The 15305-nt window shown below is 40.8% G+C and overlaps 1 protein-coding gene across 1 annotated transcript; it reads left to right on the forward strand.

Annotated features, from left to right (window-relative positions):
• The first annotated feature begins 850 nt into the window (after positions 1–850).
• On the forward strand, positions 851–13426 carry PSMD6 (proteasome 26S subunit, non-ATPase 6). The gene is made up of 8 exons (XM_034440649.3): positions 851–1657; positions 5184–5389; positions 7427–7572; positions 9219–9438; positions 9561–9669; positions 10478–10646; positions 12190–12267; positions 12636–13426. The coding sequence occupies exons 1-8, from the start codon at positions 1513–1515 to the stop codon at positions 12730–12732; spliced, it is 1170 nt and encodes a 389-aa protein (XP_034296540.1). The 5' UTR covers positions 851–1512; the 3' UTR covers positions 12733–13426.
• The last annotated feature ends 1879 nt before the right edge of the window (positions 13427–15305 follow it).

Here is a 15305-nt window from a genome sequence, read left to right on the forward strand (position 1 = left end):
GACCTCCAAGGTACCTTCCAATTATTCTCTCCTCATCATTGTTCTGTTGTTCTGTTCTGTTCTGTTCTGTTCTGTTCTGTTCTGTTCTGTTCTGCTCTGCTCTGCTCTGCTCTGTTCTGTTCTGTTCTGTTCTGTTCTGTTCTACTCTACTCTACTCTACTCTACTCTACTCTACTCTATTCTCATTCCCATTCCCATTCCCATTCCATTGACTAGACTGGAAAGTCCAAAAAAACTTCCAAAAGAAGGCAACAGGAAACCACCTCCGTACTGGTACCAGGCAGTCCTCAATTTATGACCACAACCGAGCCCCAAAATTCTGTTGTTAAGTGAGACATTTGTTAAGTGAGCTTTGTCCCATATTACAGGGACAAGGAATGGGAATTCTTGGCCATCGTACAACTATTATCCAAGTACATTAAAATAACCCCAGAGAAGATCTCAAGCAGATAAACACCCGCACGCATGTGAAGTTCCTTCATCAAAATGAACGTGTGAGCAAGGAACAAGCTTGCAGAAAAACCAGGGTGAAAACAAACCAAAGGGACATTCGGGTTCCTCTTTCTTAAAAACAAAACAAAACAAAACAAAACAAAACAAAACAAAACAAAACAAAACAAAACAAAACAAAACAAAACAAAACACAAAACACAAAACACAAAACACAAAACACAAAAAGTAAGGCAATAAGCAAAGGCACGCAGCCTCTTCGGTGACCTTTTTCCATCGCACATGCTGGTGATTTTGCCATTTATGCAAAACAAAATCCATTACATCCCTGATTTCTACCAGCAGGAAACACCATGCCGGCTCTAAACGCCGCCGATTAAATACGGAGGCAGCGCCATCTATCGGTGACAGCCACGATGCGAAGGGAGGCGTGCAAGTGGCCTCATTTCCATCAAGGAAGGAATGCAGGAAAGGAAGAGATGTCGATAAAAACCGGACTTTTGCCTGGATGATCATTTCCTTCTCCCTCTACATCCAGGGAACCACCAGGGTAGGAATTAAACTGGATGAAGCAAAGGGGCAGAAAGGATAACCGGAAGGCGAACAGTTCCTCCCCCGCCCTCGCGCTTTGCAATTAGCCCCAAGATACTTGCCGGGAGAACGGGGTAACCCAACCAGCCGCTTGAAAACCATTTGGAAACTGAACTCTTTGTGCTCAATCCACGCATTCTCTCGCGTCTGCTTTATTCTTCATCTTTTTACGAGGACCGCATCCCCTTTTAACCCTTCCAGCCGTCGCAAATCGCACGCCACGCACATGGGGCACGCGGGGGCATAGAACCTGAAGAGGTGAGTAAACACCGCGGCGACCGTAACTCTTGGTGGCGCGCCCAGACGGATGTCGGAAGCGGCCTCTCGGAGCGTTCCTTCCGTTTCCGGGTGGCGGGCTGAGTCACTCTAGTCTCTTCTTCGCTGCTCGCTGGCTGTTTGGTTTCTTCTCCGTGCCTGTCACCGACCGGCCTTTTTTTCCCTATCTCTCTCTCGCCTTTCTTCCTCGCCGGGATGCCGCTGGAAAACCTGGAAGAGGAGGGCCTCCCTAAGAACCCCGACCTCCGGATCGCGCAGCTCCGCTTCTTGCTGAGCCTGCAGCCGCAAAGCCCGGACCCGGCCGTGCGCCAGGAGCTCATGGCCGCCATCCGTCAGCACGGTAAGAAAACGGGGAGACCGACAGCTTTTGCTTCCGGGAGTTTTTGCCCTCCCGCCTCTATTTGGGGGCAACCTTTAAAACCCAAACATCAAAATGAACGAGGGGGGAAAAAAACCTTCAAGTAACCTGAAAGCTTAAATTTAAAGTTTGTTAAATATAAGAAAGGTGGATTTATTATAAATTTATAATAAGTTATAAATTTATTAGTCAACCCTAGGTGGCTCAGTGGCTAAGACGCTGAGCTTGTCGACCAGAAAGGTCGGCAGTTCGGCGGTTCGAATCCCTAGTATAGGTCTCCTGCGTGAGCAGGGGGTTGGACTAGATGACCTCCAAGGTCCCTTCCAACTTTGGTACTGTTACTGATAAAAGGGTTCTTTTCACACCTGCCCAAAGGAGGGGGCACACCTTTCACAGTTTGGAAACCCTGCCTTAATCCTCTTGCTGAGTAGGGAGTGGGGAACTTTCTGTACATGCTCAGAGGAGTAAGAAGTTGTCCTCGACATACAACATTCATTTAGTGACCGTTCCAAGTTGCAACGGCACTGAAAAAAAAAAGTGACTTACGGCCGATTTTCACAGTTACAACCTTTGCAGCATCCCCATGATCAAAATTCAGATGATTGGCAACTGGCTTGTGTTTATGACTGTTGCTGTGTCTTGGATCCTCTTTGGCGACCTTCGGATGAAAGCCAAGTCAACAGGGAAGTCGGATTCACTTCATGACTGGGTACTAACTTATCGACCGCAATAATTCCACTTAACAGCTGCGGCGAGGAAAGTCGTAAAAATGGGGGCACAACTCACTTAACCAACAGAAGTTGCTTAGCAACAGAAATGTGGGGCTTAGTTGTGGTTGTAAGTCGAGGACTACCTGTATTAAGTCAAAGTGGCCGTCTCGGTCTCTGTTTTGAACCCATCTAAACGAGGGGAATATGTGCCTCCCTTTTCGCTGTCAGGTCTCGCTGTCAAACCTGCCATTCAGTGTCTCAAAATTGTACCTGCTAGTTTTCCTTTCCCTGGAATCATAAAGAACAAACTTTGCCCTTGTTCTGTGTAACATCGCTTTGGGTGCTTGGGAAAAAAAATGTGACCACCTACCTTCCCACTGCTTTTCTTCAATGTTGCCTCAGTTTTTTCTGACTTAGGTTTCCAGTCCCCTCATCATCTTTATTGTCTTTCTCTGCACTTGGATTCTCCGAGTCCTTCTGCAAATGCAATGCCCAGAAGTGGATTATTATACACTGGAGATGGGGGTCTGAGCACTGCAAAGTAGAATGGCTGCTTTCCGGGGTTGGGAAAACATATTTATTTATTTATTTATTTATTTAATCAAATTTCTATACCGCCCTATTCCCGAAGGACTCAGGGCGGTGAACAGCCAAGATAAAATACAGACAATACAAATATTAAAAATCCCTTAAAATTATTAAATATTTCGGCCGAAACACAGATTAAAACACCCAATTTATAAAATCACGAATTAAAAAATTTAAAATTTAAGAATTTAAAAGAGGGGAGTTAGGCCAGGCCAGCTTGCTGAAATAGAAAAGTTTTGAGAGCACGGTGAAACGTGCGCAGGTCCGGGATCTTCCGTATCTCTGGGGGGAGCTCGTTCCAGATGGTAGGTGCCCCCACAGAGAAGGCTCTCCCCCTGGGGGCCGCCAGTCGACACTGTTTGGCCGACGGCACCCTGAGGAGCCCCTCTCTATGGGAGCGTACTGGTCGGTGAGAGGCTATTGGTAGCAGAAGGCGGTCTCGTAGATACCCCGGTCCGATGCCATGGAGCGCTCTAAAGGTGGTAACCAAAACCTTGAAGCGCACCCGGAAGACCACCGGGAGCCAGTGCAGCTCGCGCAGGAGGGGGGTCACATGGGAGCGCCACGTCGCTCCCATAACCACCCGCGCGGCCGCATTCTGGACCAGCTGGAGCCTCCGGGTGCTCCTTAAGGGGAGCCCCATGTAGAGAGCATTGCAGTAGTCCAAGCGGGAAGTGACAAGAGCATGAGTGACCGTATTTAACGAGTCCCGATCCAGAAAGGGACGTAACTGGCGAATCAGGCGGACCTGATAAAAAGTCCCCCTGGCCACGGCCGTCATATGCTCTTCTAAAGACAGCCGTGAGTCCAGGAGGACACCCAAGTTGCGAGCCCTCTCCGTGGGGGGCAATGACTCGCCCCCAATAGTCAGTGATGGTCAGTGATAGTCAGTGATATTTCTGCTAAAGAAATGTAATTGATTGTTTTAGCAGCCATGTCACATGGCTGATGGATATTTGGCTTGTATTCAGGTATGTAATTCCCAGACCATTTTTGCAGATGCTATAAGCAGGGCAGGTAGAGCTCTCATCCTATACTTGAGCACTTGGTTCTTTCCCCCTAAATGCATTTATCTTAAATGCGTTATTTTCGTTTTCAACACATTTGCAATTATCACTTTGAATTTTACCTTTGTCTTTTAGATCCAATTTTATTCCACGCCTCATTGTTTTTCTTCAAAGCAAAACAACATTTGTGGATACTTATATATCAGACACCCTTCTGACTAGCTTTTGGCATTATATATATCAGCACTGATTATTTATTACATTAAATTTCTTCTCACACACTATACCTGTTGAATGCCTGTTGCTCAGATTTCTATATTGCAACAACTAGTTCATATAATTATCTCCTGTGTTATCTTTGAGATTATTGCTTTCTGTCTTCGTCGTCTGCTCTTCCACACTTCCCTCGTAAGGAAACACTATTGTGTATTTATTCCTCTGCTCTTAAGTATTATTATTTAGCTAATTTTCTTCATGAATTGGAGTGACGCTGTGGCTCAGCAGTGAAGATACTGGGCTTGAAAGCTGGCAGCCCGGGTTCAAGACCCAAGCGCCACATGACAGAGTGAGCTCCCATCCTCACCCAGCTCCTGCCAACCTAGCATTTTGAAAGCATGCACATGTGAGTAGATAAATAGGTACCACTTCGGTGGGAAGGATGACCACAGAAATGTCTTTGGACAGCACTGGCTCAATGGTCTTGAAACAGAGATGAGTACTGCCTCCTATAGTTGGCAACAACTAGCTGAGTAAAGTCCACAGAGACTCCTTCATGAAATTGACCTCTTGTGTATGTCATTACTTGGATATAAAAAGTCTATTCTGAGAGAGATCATGCATAGTTTTGTGTGTGACACAAACTTTGCATATTTGTTCAGAAGAAATACTTTGAATTTTGTGAGGGTGCGGCCCTGCTTTATACACGCAGTAAAATGTAACAGAAAAGCTTCAAGTTGTTAGATGTACTTCCAGGGAGTATTTTTTTCACTTGGAAAAAGCAAGACTATGGAATTTCCAGTCACAATCGATTAAACAAAGATTTGAAGCATCTCGGTCTAATCATGACTTTTCACTGGTCCTTTATGATAACCTTAGCCGGATACAATGCTTACTTCATTTCCTTTTATGTTTTTGTTGCTCTAGTTCTCATTGAAGATAAAAAAAAATATATATCATATTTTTTTCTGGTGATTCTTTTTTCAGATATGGCTCCATATTATGAAAGCCTCTGCAAATCTCTTGACTGGCCGGTAGATACAGATTTGTTGAATAAGATGAAGAAAGCAAATGAGGACGAGTTGAAACGCCTGGAGGATGAATTAGAAGATGCAGAGAAGAACCTGGGAGAAAGTGAAATCCGTGATGCCATGATGGCCAAAGCTGAATATCTCTGCCGAATTGGGGACAAGGTAAGTGAAGGGTTTAAACCTGGATTTTCCTTTAGTGATGTCCATATTGAAAAGGATATTAAATATGCCTTGAAACTGAGGGCCATGCATGGCTTTTGAATTCTATGCTAGGGCCACATTTCAAAAACAAATAGACTAGAAGGAAACCTACATTTGATTTGTTTTACATTTAGTTAAAGTTAAGTTAGTAGGATTAGTCTCCAATCCAATATTTCATGATTTTCTTTAGCCACATTAAAAAAATTACAATTTGTTAGTACTGCTTATTAGTTTCTGGGGATCTCACCCAAGGTTGTCTGGCTATATCTAATACCAAACAACTTATTTATATTGCTTTCAAAAGCTGCTATTATAAAGGGGGGCAATAACAAAATGTTACAAAATACAATAACATAACTTTGGTTTATATTAGGAAGCTCAGTGAGAAAGATTGTGTGTCAGATAATATCTTTCCACAGCTTCTCACTGGATTACTGAGTTATTCTGAAAGGCTATAGATTCCCTACCTCTTTGCTAATAGTTTTGTTTCATAGAAAATACTTGTTAATACTGTGTGGAGGGAATTGGCTGGTAACCTGATATTCGTATTTTAGCTAACCAGAAAAAGAATACATATATTTTGTCTTCATTTAAACTAGATTCTTACTTTAAATGTCAGGTCTGGAGGAATTTGGAGACCTTTTGGTTTCCAGTAAGCTGGGAATGCAGTAATAAGTAAAGGTTAATGATTGCTATGTATAGATTTTTTTTTAAAAAAAAACCCTCATTCCTGTGGGTGAAGAAATAGAGACCATTAGAGACTGTTTCAATGGGAAATGAAGAGAAATAGAACAATCTGCTTTAAGGGTACTTTAAGTTGGATTCCTTCACTGAGGAAGGGCCTAAGTAGTCCTTCCTACTCTGTGATTGTGTAATGTGTCTGGGGTTGCAGAAATGCATGCTACAGTTCCTGGATCACAATCTAGTTGGCATACTAAGTGGTATGTGACTCTGGACCGGGCTGAAAACCCATTTGTTTTCTTGTGCTGAACCTGCTCGTCTTTCAAGTCCACTCAGCTGGCCCATTGTTCTGTTACTATGCACTTTGAGAGAAGGAAACTTTTGCCTGCTTTAAGAGTTAAGGGCAATAGGTAGCAATTTTTGTTGTGTTTCTCTGTACTTTTTCCTTGGGTTTTCTGAAATTGGTGGGGGATAATTCTAGTAAAACCAAACTACTGGAAGTCTGACCATTACTTGAAACATAAGCATAAACATTGAATTGGGAAATCATTTGTGGCAGGGTGGATTTGATTTAAATCGAGTTGATTTAAATCACAATTTAAATCACTAGTAAAAAGGCTTGATTTAAATCAACTCAATTTAAATCATAATTTTTAAAGAGCAGTTGTCATCCCTGCTACTCCTTTGACCCACTGTTGACTCACCGATAGCCCCAGTGTTGCAGAATATACAGCCTCATGCTACATAACTAAGCTCCATTTCATGCTGAATAAACTAAATTATTTATGTATCTTAAATAGAAAACTATCTTACGATAGATTTTTACCCCCAAAGTTTTTTATTAAAATAAATTCGATAAAAATAAAAAAAAATCCGATTTAAATAAAAAAAATCCGATTTAAATAAAAAAAATCTGATTTTTTTGATTTTTTTAAAAAAAATCATTGATTTTTAGCCACCCTGATTTGTGGTGATAGTGTTGATCAATTACAATTAAAGCAGTGACGAATACCTCTATGGTAGTATAAAACATGTTTGGTATTCTTAGGGCAAGTTGTATTTGAGCCGTGGTTAGAATGCAGCATTGCAGACTAATTCTGCCCATTGTCAGCAGTTCGATTCTCACCGATTCAAGGTTGACTCAGCCTTCCATCCTTCTGAGGTCAGTAAAATGAGGACCCAGATTGTTGGGGGCAATATGCTGACTCTGCTTAGAGAGGGCTGTAAAGCACTGTGAAGCGGTATATAAGTCTATGTGCTATTGCTGTATGTAGTCATACGCACCTGTCTTGTCTGTCCTTACCGTGTTTCCTTTAGGAAGCTGCTCTAACTGCCTTTCGGAAGACCTATGACAAAACTGTTGCTCTAGGACATCGTCTGGATATTGTCTTCTACTTGCTGCGAATCGGCTTGTTTTATATGGACAATGACCTTATTACACGGAACACTGAAAAAGCCAAAAGGTATATTTCCAGCTAGAATGAGAGAATGGGAAGAAATTCTTATCTAGGGTATTTCAACATAAATGTCGGACAGCCTGATTGCAAGTCAGTGGAACTTTGTGTCACATAAAGGCTGACATTCAGAAATGTTAAATCAATGAAAAATGTCAGAAAAGCTGGAAAATGCAATTATATCATTTAAAAATTAAGATTTTGTGTGGGAGGGAAATGAAATCTAGTATATGAGAGTTAGGAAGGGTAGCTTTACTTTTAAAAACTGAAATGTGCTTTGTTTCTGAAGAACATTATTTGATGGGTTTGTTATATTTTGTTCATTTTTAATATAACGGCTAGCAGACATGTAGAAGTTGCTCATACGTAATTAAATTATTTTAAAATATAAAATATTTATTGTCTTTGGACAGTGATGCTTTTGCATTAATAATGCCTCTGCCCCATTTTTCCTACAGGTCGTCTTTGACTTAACGATCATAATTGAGCCCAAAATTTTGGTCATCATTTGTGATGATTATAAAGCAGGTCACCACATGATCTCACTCGATTTTATGACTTTTGTTTTTCTTGCAACAGTTAAGCAAATGCCACAGGCATTAAGAGTACCTATTGTTCGTTATAGACCATTTTTTTGCTGGAAACCAGAAGTAAACCGCGGTTTGTGGAGGTGGGGGGGAAATGTAAATTGATGTCACGTGACCATGGGACACTGCAAATGGCCATAAATGCACAGTGGTTTTTGAGTGCCCAAAATGTGATCATGTGACGGGGGGTGGGGTGAGGGCAGACTCCAGAATTTTGAAACCAGGTTATTAGTCTCTTTTTTTGGGGTGGGGGGAGGGTGTCTGTTGTAACTTTGGTCACTAAGCAACTGTTTGTAAATTGAGGACTACCGGAACTTGTATTCTGGAAACAGCCTTGAAACACTAATTGCTTGTATGATGTGCCATTATAGCTTACAGGTCATCCTTTGGTTGGTAGGTGAAGCAGAAATAGGTTGCTTTATTCCCTTTGCTAAAAGCCCAGGTGTGCAGATGGTAGAAAGAAGAGTTTCAACTGGGAACCTGTTATTGAAGGAATGTGTACCTTCGCTCTGAGCAGAAGCAAAAACAGTTACGTGCCAGAACGCAGAGATTATATAGGTGTCATGTTTTGTGCAGCAGAATTGTATCCGTGATTTGTCTACTGATAGTCCTCGACTTACAACCACAACGGAGCCCAGTATTTCTGTTGCTAAGTGAGACATTTCCTAACTGAGTTTTGCCCCGTTTTATTACCTTTCTTGCCACATTTGTTAACTGAATCAGTACAGTTAAGATAGTAACACAGTTGTTAAGTGAATCTGGCTTCCTTGTTGTCCTGGCTTGTTAGACGGTCACAAAAAGTGTTCCCATGACCCCAAGACCCTTCAACACCATCATAAATATGAGTCAGTTGCTAAGCATCTGAAGTTTGATCACATGACCATGGGGGGGATGCTGCAACGGTGTGAAAAGCGGTCATAAGTCACTTTTTCCAGTGCCATTGTAACTTTGGTCACTAAATGAACTGTCGTAAGTCGAGTACTACCAGCATTCAGCTACTAACTTTACAGTATATTTCAGATGTAATGCGGATTGCAGATTAACGAGTATTTCTCTTTTCTTCGAAAGTCTTATAGAAGAAGGAGGAGACTGGGATCGGCGGAATCGGCTGAAGGTCTACCAAGGCCTTTACTGTGTGGCCATTCGGGACTTCAAGCAGGCAGCCGAACTTTTCCTGGATACCGTTTCGACATTTACATCTTACGAACTTATGGATTACAGAACCTTTGTAACCTACACAGTTTATGTCAGCATGATTGCATTAGAAAGGCCGGACCTGAGAGAGAAGGTAAGGCAAACTGTTAATAGCATAGAGAAGCCACAGAGCCTGCGTTTCCTTATGGCTCTGCTCTGATTTCTACTCCTCTCCCCCCCCCCCTTTTTTTTTTTTTCTCCTTCGACCTACTTTAGGTTATCAAAGGAGCTGAGATTCTGGAAGTGTTGCACAGTTTACCCAAAGTGCGGCAATATCTATTTTCCCTCTATGAATGTCGGTATTCGGTTTTCTTCCAGTCGTTGGGTAAGAAATACTTTAGCTTTATGAATTTTCTGTGAAACCCTAAATGGTTGTGAACACTTAATAATCTTATCGGGTAACAGGCTGAGTTGCTCTGATGCTCGTATCTCATCTTGGAAGGCCAAAGTGCTCCAAAACTGCGTGAACCGTTCCCAATGGTGGGTAGGTGGCAGAAGTGAATGTGGGGGTTTCCTACAAAAATGAACGGAAGCTGTTTGCAGATGTGGCTACTCTCATCTTTACAGGCCAGTGGGCAGGGCAAACAAGAAAGATGGCAGGAGAATGGGAGTGATGCAAGTGAGATTGGATATCGGTTTTCAGATGTGGGGGGGATGCATTTCTAGAATAGATATAGTGGATATAGAAAGACTACACACCCCTGTTAAAAGGCAGGTTTTTGAGATGGGGAAAAAAATCAAACCAAGTGCTTTGAATCATTATGTTGAAAGGTGAAATTCTTCTTCATATTTAGCACTTTAGCTGAGGCCTGAAGGTTCCCCCCCCCCAAAATTGACCGATATTTGGAATCGTTTATAATTTTCCCCACCTAGACTAAAGCCCCAGTTCCAGCTGAAAAAAAGCAGCCCCAAAGCATAATGCTGCCACTATCCTGCGTCACTGTAAGTGTGGTGTACTTTTGATGATGCACCGTATTGTTTTTTAAGCCAAACATATTTTTTTTTGGAATTATGGCCCAAAGGTTCAACCTTGGTCTCATCAGACCACAGTACATTTTTCCACATGCTTTTTTCAGACTTGATTTATTGTGTGTAAAGCATTGCCACCTTTACATGCTGTCTTTCCATTTCAGCCAGTGTAGAACAAGAGATGAAGAAAGATTGGCTGTTTGCACCACATTATCGTTACTATGTTCGGGAAATGAGAATCCACGCCTACAGTCAGCTTCTAGAATCTTATCGGTCACTCACCCTTGGTTACATGGCAGATGCTTTTGGAGTCTGCGTAGAGTTCATAGATCAGTAAGTATCGTTTTAAAATATTCAGATCTGCATTTTGTGATACATCCATGTTGAAATGGAAGATAGCACATCAATTTCTTTTAAAATTCTAAATAGTTAGGATTAATGTAATTTAGCTGAAGAGGTTCATAATGAAGATGCCAAGGTTACTTTCAGTGGTTGGAGTCTGTCCATAGTGGCATATGCGCCTAGATACACCCACATTACACCAATTCTCCGCGAGCTGCACTGGCTCCCTATTGGTCTCCGGGTGCAATTCAAGGTGTTGGTCATTACCTTTAAAGCCCTATATGGCTCAGGGCCAGGCTGTCTTCAAGACGCCTTCTACCATATAGCTCCCAGCGACCGGTAAGATCCCACAGAGTCAGTCTCCTCCAGGTCCCGTCAGCTAAACAATGTCGGCTGGTGGGCCCGCGGGGGAGGGCCCCGGCTCTCTGGAACCAATTACCTCCTGAGGTCCGGACCATACCCACCCTATTGGCCTTCCGCAAAGCTGTGAAGACCTAGCTCTTCCGGCAGGCCTGGGGCCGTTGATCTCGTTATAATGACCTTGCAAGACCCGGCCACGAATTGGAGTGCATGTGTTTTAACGTTTTTAAAATTTTTAATGTTTTTAACATTTTTTATGGCATTGTTCGCATTGTTTTATTCTTTGTTGTAAGCCGCCCAGAGTCCCTCGGGAGTTGGGCGGCATAGAAATGCGACAAAATAAAATAAATAAATAAATATTTGCAGGACAGTATCTTTTGTAGGACACAAGTAGAGTTGACCATCTATTCAAGTTACAGCTTTTACAATATGCTGCATAGGGAGGGTCTGATGAGAGATTGTTTTGGTCTATTTGGTTAACAAAAGGCTATAAGAATATGTACAGCCTACTCTGCAGTTATTGTTCTGGCTGCCTTTGAACTACTAGACTCAGATCAGAGTACTGTTTCATATTTTCAAGCTTTTATTGGTTAACCTCATCCTTTGGTTACCCAGTGAGGGCCTATTGGTATGTTCCTTAATTATGAAAAACAAAATCAAAGTTAAAAGCCATTGCAGATAATCTATTGTTATAGCATGTCCTTATTGCGCTGTGCATCACCAGTGGTGCTCAACAGAGCCCTTTATTTTTAAAAGTGTAGATAACTACTGTACATTCACAGGTTAAGCAGCAAAAACCGAACAGGGACGATGTGCTGCCACCAAGCAATTTTCCTTCCCATGTGGCTTGCTAATTGCAGGTCTTAAGTTTCAAAGCTATAAACAATCAGGAGAGCAGCATTTAATTACGCCCTAGCTGCAGCTTTGAACATTTTCTGACATGTCTTTGAGGAAAAAGGGACTGTTGACTCCATGGTGTTAACATTGGCTGCACTAGGTCAATATGGCAGGCTTCCTCTCCACCCAGTCTTTCTAAAAGGAAGAAGCAAGGCTAATTTAGACTGGTCCTAAAACATCAGACATTTTAGCTGTGTGTTGCTACAAAGGGACTTTGCAGTGGGGGTTGTTAAGATGGTGTCCCGAAATCATCTTCTTTTCCCTATCTTTCAAACAGGGAACTTTCAAGATTTATCGCTGCTGGGAGACTACACTGCAAGATAGACAAAGTCAATGAAATCGTAGAAACCAACAGGTAGGTGTCAAGCTTCTTATTGAATACTTTTAAGGAAGTGGCATTATTCAGACAGTAACAGTAATTATTAATAATTGTAACAGTAACATTACAAGATTTGCGGATTGTAAATTGCTATCCTGTCAAATGTGTTTCTAAGGTATACCTTCAGTTATTTTCTCGTCTGGGCTAAATTTCAAATGCATATGTAGCCCCAAATACCTTTTGCTTTTTTTCTGGTTATGATCTTGCAAGGGAAGACCGATAGTTGTAAAGAAAATGCTTTATAAGAGTCTTATTCATAGACTTCTTATGTAGGATGACAGTTTGAAGGCCAACTGGTGTTGGTACTATCTCTCAATACATTTTCTTTTGTTTTCTTATTGTAGGCCTGACAGCAAAAACTGGCAGTACCAAGAAACCATCAAAAAAGGAGATTTGTTGTTAAACAGAGTGCAGAAGCTTTCTCGAGTAATTAATATGTGATTTTTTTTTTAAAAAAAAAAGTAAAACAAAGGAATGCACCGTTCAGTCAGAACTTTTCTGGAAGTAATTATTCCTATGTTATATAATTTGTACTGTAGGTAAGGAAATGTAACCATGATGTAGTTAGGGCTTTTTGCGGCCTTATTTCATTGTGTAAACAACTGAACTGTATGAATATTCATGTTTTCCGATCATTGCCATTTATTAAATGTACAGTACGGTTGACTGTTTTGTTTTTGAGTTATGGAGTTTAATTTAAAGCTTAAGTGTTTTTTGTTAACCAGAGGCTGAGCTGTTTTGGCCTTTGTGTTTTGAATGAGAATGCAAGTCTGATCTTTCACAACTTTTCTTACAATGGAGAGAGGACCAGCAGGACACTTTGGCAAATTGGCATGATTAAGTAGATCATTGTGTTATACTCCATTAATTTTTAAGATAAAGATACTGAAATTCATAGACCTCATCTAACAACAATCATTAATTCAAGTCAACCTTATTATGCTAGGTGATAAAAGATATTTTATCTGTTCTCCAATATTTGCTTTATTGGATAAGCCCAAAATCTAACATGAGAATTTTTTTCCCCCTTAGCCAATTTCATACCATATGTAATGTTAGGTATGTGCCTTTTTTAATGATCTGGAACCCCATTTTTCATTATACCTTTTTGCAATAAAGTGAAACCTTCATTTGCTTCTTTTTGTGTTAAATACAGCCATAATTATACTCCTAGTTCCATATTATTTATGAACATATGAAAAAGCCCAACTATTCTTGGTGACACCACAATCCTCCCCCCCCTTTTTGTTGTTGTTGTTGTTTGGACTTGAATTACAGGTTTGTAAGGCCTTTCCATATTGCTCAGGAGTCTTTGAGAAGTGTTTGAGACTTGAACAGCTTCTCACATTGTGTAATCAAGTCTTGCTTCTCATATTAAGAAGCTGCCAGAGACTTTCAGTATCACTTTTATTTGCATTTAAGGAAACAGGCCAAGAACAGAGCTGGGGTTATTGCCAGACAACTATGTTTATTGGATTTTTACACCCACCTCTTATTTTTATAAATAACTCAAGGCCGCAAACGTACCTAATACTCCTTTCTCCTCCTGTTTTCTCCACAACAATCCTGTAAAGTGGGTTGGGCTGAGAGAACGTGACTGGCTCAAGGTCACCTAGCCAGTTTTTCATGCTTCTAGGTGGGCCTAGAACTCAATCTCCTGGTTTCTATCCTGGTATCTTCACCACTAGGCCAAACTGGCCTTTACAAATACATATACCCTATTTGCATAAGTATGCATAAATATGCATTGGTTCTTACATGTATGCATTATTAAGGGCACAGAAATCTTTTGGATCTCGGTCCTAATGTAGTCTGATAGGATCAACCAACAAAACTACATGGTCAATAAAACAATTTAGCTCCAGGTAGCAGCATTCAAGCATCTGATGAACCAGATTTGGCTTTCTGTTCCATGGGCTTCTTTGCACTACCTAGAATGTGGGCTTCTTCGTTACCTAGAAATGTTTTTAAGTGCTTCCTGTGTTTACACATGACCTAACAAGACAGTGGTACATTTTTGATACACATGTATTTTCACTACAATTCCATCCAGAAAATTTGAACAGGCATTGACAGATGCGATTCTTGGGACCTTGGAGTTGATCAGTTTGATCATTCAGAAGATCATTCAGTGGTTAATGTATTATTTTGGCCATAACTGTTCCAGCTATTTGTGAGGACTGAGCAGCAATGATTGTTATTGCAGTTATCAAGACGTTTTGAACACTTCAGAATTTGGATGGAGTTAATATTTTATGCCAATGTTTGGGCAGTTTCTGGGGAAAATGTCCACCCATTGTGGTTCTTCAAGATACTGCTTTAAGTGAGTTGAGTTCTAGTACTAACAGCAGATGGCAGCATCATGTAGGTTCAGCAGTTGCTTAAAGAAGAAGAAAAATCCACTTTTGAGAATCTTTGTGGGTTCTTAAGCTATTAATTCAAAATTCTTATTTCTGAGATATGATAGTCCTAGTAACTGTCATCTCAAACTAGACAAATAGTTGAGATGGAGGAAAGATCAGATTTACACTTCGTATAATCCATCAAATTATTAAACACTTTTTTTTTTTAATTGAATGGGAAAAATGTCATTTTGTTTTGCCATCAACTAAATACTCATTATTGTGACATAACTACAATGCATTCACTAAGGATCCCACAGTGATTTTTAGGACCAATGATTTTATATGAGGGGAATGGTGAAGGTACTTGGACATTATTTGGCTGCTGGATTTTCATTACAAAGTACTTGGGAACAGTGCCTATACTATTTGAGAAGGTTAGATATAGAAAGAAAGAAACCCAATAATTGTCAGTGTGTTCTTGAAGACAATTACAAATTTTACCTAAAATTAAATGTGTTTTTAACCTTTTATATTGCATTTGCATTGGGTTATGAAATGACCAGAAAAACCAGGAGAAAATTAAGTTGGTACAATGAATTCTCGTTTTCTAGTTTCTGGAGGACATTTCACTTACTGTCCTGGTCTTGAACAAAAGCAGTTTTCAATTTT

This window comes from Pantherophis guttatus, chromosome 2 (genome assembly GCF_059756535.1).
Source record: "Pantherophis guttatus breed Tessera chromosome 2, ASM5975653v1, whole genome shotgun sequence".
Taxonomy (NCBI): Eukaryota; Metazoa; Chordata; class Lepidosauria; order Squamata; family Colubridae; genus Pantherophis; species Pantherophis guttatus.